The sequence below is a fragment of the Tamandua tetradactyla genome, chromosome 6 (assembly GCF_023851605.1).
Source record: "Tamandua tetradactyla isolate mTamTet1 chromosome 6, mTamTet1.pri, whole genome shotgun sequence".
NCBI classification, from domain to species: Eukaryota; Metazoa; Chordata; class Mammalia; order Pilosa; family Myrmecophagidae; genus Tamandua; species Tamandua tetradactyla.
Window position 1 is genome coordinate 58,010,792 of NC_135332.1, and position 13,315 is coordinate 58,024,106.

The 13,315-nt window shown below is 36.6% G+C and overlaps 1 protein-coding gene across 8 annotated transcripts in view; it reads right to left on the minus strand.

The window, feature by feature from the left end:
• The window catches only part of ZZEF1 (zinc finger ZZ-type and EF-hand domain containing 1), a 170,255-nt gene that overhangs the window by 17,691 nt on the left and 139,249 nt on the right, over positions 1–13,315 (minus strand). For all 8 annotated transcript variants that reach the window (XM_077165584.1, XM_077165586.1, XM_077165583.1 and 5 more), the window contains exon 45: positions 12,951–13,142. In XM_077165584.1, the coding sequence (XP_077021699.1) occupies positions 12,951–13,142 (192 nt within the window). The remainder of the gene's footprint in view (positions 1–12,950; positions 13,143–13,315) is intronic.

Sequence of the window (13,315 nt, forward strand, 5' to 3'; positions counted from 1 at the left end):
GGGGGAGGAAGATAAAAAAAGGACCATATAGGCAGGGCAAGAAATAAAAATGAAAAATTCTCATCTGTTAAACAAAACCTAAGCTAGAGGTCTAGAATAAGCTGAAATGAATGTCAAAGAACAGATAGACAACAAGTCATCCAGCAAGAAAATCCTAGGTAAAAAAAGTGAAAACAATATCCAGAATAAATTAATTAAGGAAATTAAATGCCTAGGTGCCAGCAAAAAATAACAAATCATACTAGGAAAATTGAAGATATGGCCCAGTAAAAGGAACAAACCAACAATTCAAATGAGATACAGGAGCTGAAACAATTTTCAGAATGTTCTAACAGACATGGAAAACCTCATCAAAAATCAAATCAATGAACTGAGGGAGGATATAAAGAAGGCAAGGGACGAACAAAAAGAAGAAATTGAAAGTCTGAAAAAACAAATTGGAATTTATGGGAATGAAAGGCACAGTAGAAGACATGAAAAAAACAATGGAAACCTACAATGTTAGATTTCAAGAGGCAGAAGATAGGATTAGTGAAGTGGAGCACAGGACATCTGAAATCTATCAAGCAAAAGAAAATATAGGGAAAAGAACGGGAAAATATGAGCAGGGAGTCAGGGAATTGAATGACAACATGAAGTGCACCAATATACATGTTGTGGATATCCCAGAAGGAGAAGAGAAGAGAAAAACTAATGGAGGAAATTATCATTGAAAACTTCCCAACTCTTATGAAAGACTTAAAATTACAGAATGAAGAAGTACCCCAACAGAACAGATCCAAATAGACATAGTCTAAGACACTTACTAATCAGAATGTCAGATGTCAAAGAAAAAAGAGAGAATCTGGAAAACAATCCATCACATACAAGGGAAGCCCAATAAGACAATGCGTAGATTTCTAAGCAGAAACCACAGAGGCGAGAAGAGAGTGGTATGATATATTTAAGTTACTAAAAGAAAAAAACTGCCAACCAGGAATTCTATATCCATCAAAATTGTCCTTCAAAAATGAGTGAGAAATTAAAACATTTTCAGACAAAAAAAAAATCACTGAGAGAATTTGTGACCAAGAGACCGGCTCTGCAAGAAATACTAAAGGGAGCACTAGAGACAGATAGGAAAAGACAGGAGAGAGAGGTGTGAAGAAGAGTATAGAAATGAAGACTATTAGTAAACGTAAAAATTAGATAAGACATATAAAATCCAAAAGGCAAAATAGTAGAAGACAGCACTGCCCTTACTGTAATAACACTAAATGTTAATGGATTAAACTCCCCAATCAAAAGACACAGACTCACAGAATGGATTAAAAAACAGGACCTATCTATATGCTGTCTACAGGAGAAGCATCTTAGACCCACGGATAAACACAGATTGAAAGTGAAAGGTTGGGAAAAGATATTTCATGCAAACAACAATCAGAAAAGAGCAGGAGTAGCTATACTAATATCCAACAAATTAGACTTCAAATGTAAAACAGTTAAAAGAGACAAAGAAGGACACTATGTATTAATAAAAGGAACAATTAAACAAGAAGACATAACAATAATAAATATTTATGCACTGAGCCAGAGTGCTCCAAAATACATGAGGCAAACACTGAAGAGAGAAATAGACACATCTACCATAACAGTTGGAGACTTCAATTCCCCACTCTCATCAATGGACACAACATCTAGACAGAGGATCAATAAAGAAACAGAGAATCTGAATAATACAATAAATGAGCAAGACTTAAGACATTTATAGACCATTACATCCTACAACAGCAGGATACACCTTTTTCTCAACTGCTTATGGATCATTCTCAAGGATAGACCATATGCTGTGTTACAAAGCAAGTCTCAATAAATTTAAAAAGACTGAAACCATACAAAACACTTTCTCAGATCACAAAGGAATGAAGCTGGAAATCAATCATAGGCTGAGTGCCAGAAAATTCACAAATATATGGAGGCTCAACAACACACTCTTAAACAACCAGTGGGTCAAGGAAGAAATTATAAGAGAAATTGGTAAATATCTCGAGGCAAATGAAAACACAACATATCAGAATTTATGGGATGCAGCAAAGGCAGTGCTAGGAGGGAAATTTATTGCCCTAAATGCCTATATCAAAAAAGAAGAAAGAGCAAAAATGGAGGAATTAACTGTCTACTTGGAAGAATTAGAGAAAGAACAGCAAACTTACCCCAAAGCAAGCAAAAGGAAAGAAATAACAAAGATTAGAGCAGAAATAAATGAAATTGAGAACATGAAAACAATCGAGAAAATCCACAAAACCAGAAGTTGGTTCTATGAGAAAATCAATAAGATTGATGGACCCTTAGCAAGACTGACAAAAAGAAAAAGAGAGAGACTGCAAATAAATAAAATCAGAAATGGAAGAGGGGACATAACCACTGACCCTGCAGAAATAAAGGAGGTAATAAGAGGATACTATGAACAACTTTATGCTAACAAACTAGACAATGTAGATGAAATGGACAACTTCCTAGAAAGGCATGAACAACCAACATTGACTCAAGAAGAAATAGATGACCTCAACAAACCAATCACAAGTAAAGAAATTGAATTAGTCATTAAGAAGCTCCCCAAAAAAGAAAAGTCCAGGACCAGATGGCTTCATATGTGAATTCTAACAAACATTCAAGAAATAATTAGTACCAATCCTGCTTAAACTCGTCAAAAAAACTGAAGAGAAGGGAAGCCTACCTAACTCATTCTATGAAGCCAACATCACCCTCATACCAAAGCCAGACAAAGATATTACAATCAAAGAAAATTACAGAACAATTTCTCTAATGAATATAGATGCAAAAATCCTCAACAAAATTATTGCAAATCGAATCCAGCATCACATTAAAAGAATTATACACCATGACCAAGTAGGATTCATTGCAGGTATGCAAGGATGGTTCAACATAAGAAAATCAATTACTATAATACACTGTATCGACAAATCAAAGCAGAAAAACCATATGATCATCTCGATTGATGCAGAAAAAGCATTTGACAAAATTCAGTATCTTTTCTTGTTGAAAACACTTCAAAGGATAGGAACAGAAGGGAACTTCCTCAACATGATAAAGAGAATATATGAAAAACCCACAGCTAACATCATCCTCAATGGGGAAAAACGGAAAACTTTCCCCCTAAGATCAGGAACTAGACAAGGATGTCCACTACCACCATTGTTATTCAACACTGTATTGGAAGTTCTAGCCAGAGCAATTAGACAAGAAAAAGAAATAAAAGGCATCAAAATTGAAAACGAAGAAGTAAAACTCTCACTGTTTACAGATGATATGATACTGTATGTTGAAAACCCTGAAAAATCCAAAGCAAACTACTAGAGCAAATAAATGAGTACAGCAAAGTGGCAGGTTATATGATCAACACTCAAAAATTTGTAGTGTTTCTATGCAGTAGTAATGAACAATCTGAGGGGGAAATCAAGAAAAAAATTCCATTTACAATTGCAACAAAAGAATGAAATATTTAGGAATAAATTTAACTAAGGATACAAAAGACCTGTACAAAGAAAATGACAAGAAATTGCTAAAAGAAATCACAGAAGACCTAAATAGATGGAAGGGCATACCGTGTTCACGGATTAGAAGACTAAATACAGTTAAGATATCAATTCTACCTAAACTGATTTATAGATTCAATGCAATACCAATTAAAATCCCCAAAATTTACTTTACAGAAATAGAAAAACCAATAACCAAATTTATCTGGAAGGGCAGGGTGCCCCAAATTGCTAAAAATATCCTAAGAAAGAAAAATGAAGTCAGAGAACTCACACTACCTGACGTTAAGGTGTATTACGAAGCTACAGTGGTCAAAACAGCATGATACTGGCATAGAGATAGATATACCTACCAATGGAATCAAATAGAGTGTTCAGATATAGACCCTCTCATCTATGGACAACTGACCTTTGATAAGGCAGTCAAGCCAACTCACCTGGGACAGAACAGTCTCTTCAATAAATGGTACCTAGAGAACTGGATATCCACATGTAAAAGAATGAAAGAGGATCCATATCTCACACCTATTCAAAAATTAACTCAAAATGGATCAAAGACCTAAACATTAGATCTAAGGCCATACAACTTTTAGAAGACAATGTAGGGAAATATCTTATAGATCTTATTATAGGAGGCGGTTTCCTAGATCTTACATCCAAAGCATGAGCATTGAAGAAATAAATAAATAAAATGGGAACTCCGAAAATTAAACACTTTTGTGCATCAAAGAACTTTGTCAAGAAAGTAAAAAGACAGCCTACAGAATGGGAGACAATATTTGGAAACGATATATCAGATAAAGGTCTAGTATCCAGAATATATAAAGAGATTGTTCAATTCAACAACAAAAAGACAGACAACCCAATTACAAAATGGGCAAAAGACAGGAGCAGACCAGACCCTTCTCAGAAGAGAAAATACAAATGGCTAAAAGGCACATGAAAAGATGCTCAACTTCCCTGGTTATTAGGGAAATGCAAATCAAAACCACAATGAGATATCATCTCACACCTACCAGAATGGCCGTTATCAATAAAACAGAAAACAACAAGTACTGGAGAGGATATGGAGAAAGAGACACACTTATCCACTGTTGGTGGGAATATCAAATGGTACAACTGCTGTGGAAGGCAGTTTGGCAGTTCCTCAGGAAGCTAAGCATAGAATTCCACATGATCCAGCAATACCATTGTAGGTATCTACTCAGAGGACATGAGGGCAAGGACACAAACGGACATTTGCACACCAATATTTATAGCAGCATTATTTACAATTGCGAAGAGATGGAAACAGCCAAAATGTCCATCAATAGATGAGTGGCTAAACAAGCTGTGGTATACACACATGATGGAATATTATGCAGCTGTAAGACAGAATAAAGTTATGAAGTATGTAACAACATGGATGGACCTTAAGGACATTATGCCGAGTGAGAATAGCAAGAAACAAAAGGACAAATACTGTATGGTCTCACTATGAACTAATATTAGTGAATGAATTGGAGAATTACAGTTAAGAACAGAGACCATCAGGAGATAGAAATAGGGTAGATAATTGGGTAATTGGAGCTGAAGGGATACAGATTGTACAAGAGGACTGACTGCAAAAAAATCAGAAATGGATAGCACAATATTACCTAACTGTAATACAATAATATTAGTACACAGAATGAAGTTGAATGTGAGAATGATAGAGGGAGGAGGGCTTGGGCACAATGAAATCAGAAGTAAAGATAAATGATAAAGACTGAGATGATATAATCTAGGAATGCTTACGGTATATAATAATAGTGACTAAAAGCGCAATTTAAAAATATTTTTGCATGAGGAAGAACGAAGGAATGTCAATACTGCAGGGTGTTGAAAATAGATGGTAGTTCATGTTTTAAAATTCAAAAAAAAAAGAAAGTATATTAAAATTATAAGCACTAACACATGGATTATAAAATCTGTAATGCGGGGACTTCTTGGAAGATGGCGGCTTAGTAAGACGCGCGGATCTTAGTTTCTTCTCCAGGACACCTACTAGGGGAGTAGAAACGATACAGAAAGCGCCCAAAGCCACAACAGAGATAAAAAAGACAGCGTACCCCATCCTGGAACGGCTGGCTGGCTGAGAGAAGCAGCTCGGGTGAGATCGCCGAGGCGCGCGGGCCTTACCGGGCGGGGTGGCAAGCGGCCGGAGTTACTCCCTTCCCCCTTCCCGGGCCGGCTGGGAGAATTGGAGAGGCGGTCCCCTGAAACAAAGACGGCTGGCGCCCACACCACGCGCAGCCCCCGGACCAACTGAGAGAATTGGATCGGAAACCCCCAGGCCGCGGAGAACGGTGACGGGTGGGGGAGGCCCCTTCCAAACCCGTGACTCCCGGGGAACGTGCACTCTCTCGGGCGGGCTGCTGCCGCTGGCGCCCTCCCGCCACGCTTGTTGCCCAGGGCCGACTAGGAAATTCGGACGGGCTCTTTCCCGGGCTGCGGCGACCAGCAACCCTCCCTGCGTTCGGACCGAGGGCCGGCTCAAGCCGCTTCGGCTAGCGAACCCCCAGGACGGCGAGAGTTTTCCAAAGTTTAAGGTCCCACAGCACCTTTTACTGGTGGGACCCGCAGACAAACGTGTGCCACGAGCGCCACCTACTGGGCAGGATAAGAAAAACAGAACCCAGAGATTTCACAGAAAAATATTACAACCTTGCTGGGTCCAACACCAAGAGAAATCTGAATAAATGCCCAGACGCCAGCAGCAGAAGATAACTGTCCACGCTCAAAAGATTGAGAATATGGCTCAGTCAAAGGAACAAACCAATAGCTCAAATGAGACACAAGAGCTGAGACAACTAATCCTGAATATACGAACAGAAATGGAAAACCTCTTCAAAAATGAAATCGATAAATTGAGGGAGGACATGAAGAGGACATGGGCTGAACATAAAGAAGAAATAGAAAAACTGAAAAAACAAATCGCAGAACTTATGGAAGTGAAGGATAAAGTAGCAAACATAGAAAAAATAATGGATAGTTACAATGATAGATTTAAAGAGACAGAAGATAGAATTAGTGATTTGGAGGATGGAACATCTGAATTCCAAAAAGAAACAGAAACTATAGGGAAAAGAATGGAGAAATTTGAACAGGGTATCAGGGAACTCAAGGACAATATGAACCGCACAAATATACGTGTTGTGGGTGTCCCAGAAGGAGAAGAGAAGGGAAAAGGAGGAGAAAAACTAATGGAAGAAATTTTCACTGAAAATTTCCCAACTCTTATGAAAGACCTAAAATTACAGATCCAAGAAGTGCAGCGCACCCCAAAGAGATTAGACCCAAATAGGCGTTCTCCAAGACACTTACTAGTTAGAATGTCAGAGGTCAAAGAGAAAGAGAAGATCTTGAAAGCAGCAAGAGAAAAACAATCCATTACATACAAGGGAAACCCAATAAGACTTTGTGTAGATTTCTCAGCAGAAACCATGGAAGCTAGAAGACAGTGGGATGATATATTTAAAATACTAAAAGAGAAAAACTGCCAACCAAGACTCCTATATCGAGCAAAATTATCCTTCAAAAATGAGGGAGAAATTAAAACATTCTCAGACAAAAAGTCACTGAAAGAATTTGTGACCAAGAGACCAGCTCTGCAAGAAATACTAAAGGGAGCACTAGAGTCAGATACAAAAAGACAGAAGAGAGAGATATGGAAAAGAGTGTAGAAAGAAGGAAAATCAGATATGATATATATAATACAAAAGGCAAAATGTTAGAGGAAAATATTATCCAAACAGTAATAACACTAAATGTCAATGGACTGAATTCCCCAATCAAAAGACATAGATTGGCAGAATGGATTAAAAAACAGGATCCTTCGATATGCTGTCTACAGGAAACACATCTTAGACCCAAAGATAAATATAGGTTGAAAGTGAAAGGTTGGGAAAAGATATTTCATGCAAATAACAACCAGAAAAGAGCAGGAGTGGCTATACTAATATCCAACAAATTAGACTTCAAATGTAAAACAGTTAAAAGAGACAAAGAAGGACACTATATACTAATAAAAGGAACAATTAAACAAGAAGACATAACAATCATAAATATTTACGCACCGAATCAGAATGCCCCAAAATACGTGAGGAATATACTGCAAACACTGAAAAGGGAAATAGACTCATATACCATAATAGTTGGAGACTTCAACTCACCACTCTCATCAAGGGACAGAACATCTAGACAGAGGATCAACAAAGAAATAGAGAATCTGAATATTACTATAAATGAACTAGACTTAATAGACATTTATAGGACATTACATCCCACAACAGCAGGATACACCTTTTTCTCAAGTGCTCATGGATCATTCTCAAAGATAGACCATATGCTGGGTCACAAAGCAAGTCTCAACAAATTTAAAAAGATTGAAATCTTACACAACACTTTCTCGGACCATAAAGGAATGATGTTGGAAATCAATAATAGGCAGAGTGCCAGAAAATTCACAAATACGTGGAGGCTCAACAACACACTCCTAAACAACGACTGGGTCAAAGAAGAAATTGCAAGGGAAATTAGCAAATACCTCGAGGCGAATGAAAATGAAAACACAACATATCAAAACTTATGGGACGCAGCAAAGGCAGTGCTAAGAGGGAAATTTATTGCTCTAAATGCCTATATCAGAAAAGAAGAAAAGGCAAAAATGCAGGAATTAACTATCCATTTGGAAGAACTGGAGAAAGAACAGTAAGCTAACCCCAAGCAAGCAAAAGGAAAGAAATAACAAAGATTAGAGCACAAATAAATGAAATTGAAAACATGAAAACAATAGAGAAAATCAATAAGGCCAGAAGTTGGTTCTATGAGAAAATCAATAAGATTGATGGGCCCTTAGCAAGATTGACAAAAAGAAGAAGAGAGAGGATGCAAATAAATAAGATCAGAAATGGAAGAGGAGACATAACTACTGACCTCACAGAAATAAAGGAGGTAATAACAGGATACTATGAACAACTTTACGCTAATAAATACAACAATTTAGAGGAAATGGACGGGTTCCTGGAAAGACATGAACAACCAACTTTGACTCAAGAAGACATAGATGACCTCAACAAACCAATCACAAGTAAAGAAATTGAATTAGTCATTCAAAAGCTTCCTAAAAAGAAAAGTCCAGGACCAGATGGCTTCACATGTGAATTCTACCAAACGTTCCAGAAAGAATTAGTACCAATTCTCTTCAAACTCTTCAAAAAAATCGAAGTGGAGGGAAAACTACCTAATTCATTCTATGAAGCCAACATCACCCTCATACCAAAACCAGGCAAAGATATTACAAAAAAAGAAAACTACAGACCAATCTCTCTAATGAATACAGATGCAAAAATCCTCAATAAAATTCTAGCAAATCGTATCCAACAACACATTAAAAGAATTATACATCATGACCAAGTAGGATTCATCCCAGGTATGCAAGGATGGTTCAACATAAGAAAATCAATTAATGTAATACACCATATCAACAAATCAAAGCAGAAAAATCACATGATCATCTCAATTGATGCAGAGAAGGCATTCGACAAGAGTCAACATCCTTTCCTGTTGAAAACACTTCAAAAGATAGGAATACAAGGGAACTTCCTTAAAATGATAGAGGGAATATATGAAAAACCCACAGCTAATATCATCCTCAATGGGGAAAAATTGAAAACTTTCCCCCTAAGATCAGGAACAAGACAAGGATGTCCACTATCACCACTATTATTCAACATTGTGTTGGAGGTTCTAGCCAGAGCAATTAGACAAGAAAAAGAAATACAAGGCATCAAAATTGGAAAGGAAGAAGTAAAACTATCACTGTTTGCAGACGATATGATACTATACGTCGAAAACCCGGAAAAATCCACAACAAAACTACTAGAGCTAATAAATGAGTACAGCAAAGTAGCAGGTTACAAGATCAACATTCAAAAATCTGTAGCATTTCTACACACTAGTAATGAACAAGCTGAGGGGGAAATCAAGAAACGAATCCCATTTACAATTGCAACTAAAAGAATAAAATACCTAGGAATAAATTTAACTAAAAAGACAAAAAACCTATATAAAGAAAACTACAAAAAACTGCTAAAAGAAATCACAGAAGACCTAAATAGATGGAAGGGCATACCGTGTTCATGGATTGGAAGACTAAATATAGTTAAGATGTCAATCCTACCTAAATTGATTTACAGATTCAATGCAATACCAATCAAAATCCCAACAACTTATTTTTCAGAAATAGAAAAACCAATAAGCAAATTTATCTGGAAGGGCAGGGTGCCCCGAATTGCTAAAAACATCTTGAGGAAAAAAAACGAAGCTGGAGGTCTCGCGCTGCCTGACTTTAAGGCATACTATGAAGCCACAGTGGTCAAAACAGCATGGTATTGGCATAAAGATAGATATATCGACCAATGGAATCGAATAGAGTGCCCAGATATAGACCCTCTCATCTATGGACATTTGATCTTTGATAAGGCAGTCAAGCCAACTCACCTGGGACAGAGCAGTCTCTTCAATAAAAGGTGCCTAGAGAACTGGATATCCATATGCAAAAGAATGAAAGAAGACCCATCTCTCACACCCTATACAAAAGTTAACTCAAAATGGATCAAAGATCTAAACATTAGGTCTAAGACCATAAAACAGTTAGAGGAAAATGTTGGGAGATATCTTATGGATCTTACAACTGGAGGCGGTTTTATGGACCTTAAACCTAAAGCAAGAGCACTGAAGAAGGAAATAAATAAATGGGAACTCCTCAAAATTAAACACTTTTGTGCATCAAAGAACTTCATCAAGAAAGTAGAAAGACAGCCTTCACAATGGGAGACAATATTTGGAAATGATATATCAGATAAAGGTCTAGTATCCAGAATTTATAAAGAGATTGTTCATCTCAACAACAAAAAGACAGCCAACCCAATTACAAAATGGGAAAAAGACTTGAACAGACACCTCTCAGAAGAGGAAATACGGATGGCCAAGAGGCACATGAAGAGATGCTCAATGTCCCTGGCCATTAGAGAAATGCAAATCAAAACCACAATGAGATATCATCTCACACCCACCAGAATGGCCATTATCAACAAAACAGAAAATGACAAGTGCTGGAGAGGATGCGGAGAAAGAGGCACACTTATCCACTGTTGGTGGGAATGTCAAAGGGTGCAACCACTGTGGAAGGCAGTTTGGCGGTTCCTCAAAAAGCTGAATATAGAATTGCCATACGACCCAGCAATACCATTGCTAGGTATCTACTCAAAGGACTTAAGGGCAAAGACACAAACGGACATTTGCACACCAATGTTTATAGCAGCATTATTTACAATTGCAAAGAGATGGAAACAGCCAAAATCTCCATCAACAGAAGAGTGGCTAAACAAACTGTGGTATATACATACGATGGAATATTATGCAGCTTTAAGACAAGATAAACTTATGAACCATGTAATAACATGGATGGACCTAGAGAATATTATGCTGAGTGAATCCAGCCAAAAACTAAAGGACAAATACTGTATGGTCCCACTGATGTGAACGGACATTCGAGAATAAACTTGAAATATGTCATTGGTAACAGAGTTCAGCAGGAGTTAGAAACAGGGTAAGACAATGGGTAATTGAAGCTGAAGGGATACAGACTGTGCAACAGGACTAGATACAAAAACTCAAAAATGGACAGCACAATAATACCTCATTGTAAAGTAATCATGTTAAAACACTGAATGAAGCTGCATCTGAGCTATAGGTTTTTGTTTTGTTTTGTTTTGTTTTGTTTTGATTTTACTATTATTACTTTTATTTTTTTCTCTATATTAACATTCTATATCTTTTTCGGTTATGTTGCTAGTTCTTCTAAGCCAATGCAAATGTACTAAGAAATGATGATCATGCATCTATGTGATGATGTTAAGAATTAATGATTGCATGTGTAGAATGGTATGATCTCTAAATGTTGGGTTAATTTCTTTTTTTCCGTTAATTAAAAAAAAAAAAAAAAAAGAGAAGGGATAATTGGAGATGAAGGGATACAGACTGTACAACGGGACTGGATATAAAAACTCAGAAATGGACAGCACAATACTACCCAATTGTAATGCAATTATGTTAAAACACTGAATGAAGCTGCATGTGAGGTATAGGTTTTTTGTTTTTGTTTTTTTTTGTTTTTTTTTCTTTCTATTATCGTTTTAATTCTTATTCTGTTGTCTTTTTATTTCTTTTTCTAAATCGATGCAAATGTACTAAGAAATGATGAATATGCAACTATGTGATGTTATTAAGAATTACTGATTGTACATGTAGATTGGAATGATTTCTAATTGTTTTGTTAATTCTTTTTTTAATTAATAAAAAAAAAAAATCTGTAATGCTATTGTAAACAGAAAGGGATATGAAAACTCTGAAACATCAAAAGAAATATTACGCCCACAAAATACAATGTTAATAGTCAACGACTGTCTGGCACATTGTACTCTTTGCAAACTTCTCTGTAGCTTTCACACACTGGAGTTTGACAACTGGCACATAATCTAAGTACTATACTTTAGAGATGTTTTTGTTTTTTTTAGCAGTATTTGCTTTTCTAACATCCATCCCATACTCTGTTTACTCTTCATATAGTTATACCCTCTGAAACCCAAGCCTTCAGCTATTTTCACAACATTCCTTGTAAGAGTGGTCTGTACACAGATGAGTAGAACATATGGAATAAAAATAAATAATAGGGGGAACAAATGCTAAAATAAATTTAGTTTGAAATGCTAGTGATCAATGAAAGCGAGGGGTAAGGGGTATGGTAGGTATAATCTTTTTTTTTTTCTTTCCTGTGTTCGTTTTATTTCTTTTTCTATTGTCTTTTTATTTCTTTTTCTGAATTAATGCAAATGATCTAAGAAATGATGAATATGCAACTAAGTGATGATATTGTGAATTACTGATTATGTATATTGTTTTATTTTGTTTCTTTATTTCTTTTAATTAATAAATAAATTAAAAAAAAAAGAGTGGTCCATACAGGGAAAGAGAGAAGGCATTTTTGAGAAACTTGAGTCAGGAGGCTATCATTGGGAGTTCATTAACGGGCTTTAGTAAACCCTCAGAATTACATGTAAAATTTTACACTAACACTTAGATGTGTATTTTATGGAAGAGAGGATCTAAAGTTTTTGGGTCCATGACCTCAAAATGTTAAGAACTACTCTTGGAAGGGCTTTTCAGTTCTTCTGGATCATCTGTGCACAATACAGACTGAGTCTTTAGGAAGTAAGTTCTGAGGACATCACACCAAAGCATTTTCAAGTGAAGGCTGAAATACAGTCCAAGTAAAAATAACCCATTCCTCAGAATCCCTTGCTCAAGCCACATGATGAAGCAAGAACATACCAAGAAATATATCCTGGTGGGCTCATCCAGGCCTTCGAGAGGGTCTAGCTTCTTCTGCTCTGGCTCACTGGGGCTACTGACTGCCCGCTCCACCTCCTCCTCTTGATCCCCTTGATCATCCAGTTCTAGGTCTCCATGCTCGGTCAATGTGCTAATTTCCTTTTTTGAGGAGTACAGCATGATGGACAAAATCTACAAAGAAAGAAAGTAAGGTAAAAGGAATCTGCGTATTTAGCAGGTGAGACGATTACAATGTTCTTTAACCATCTACCCTTGGTAGACAAATTTTGACCTAACTTTAAAATGGCATTCAGAATTTACACAATAATGTAAAATTAGTAAGCCAACAAGAAAACATGTACTTG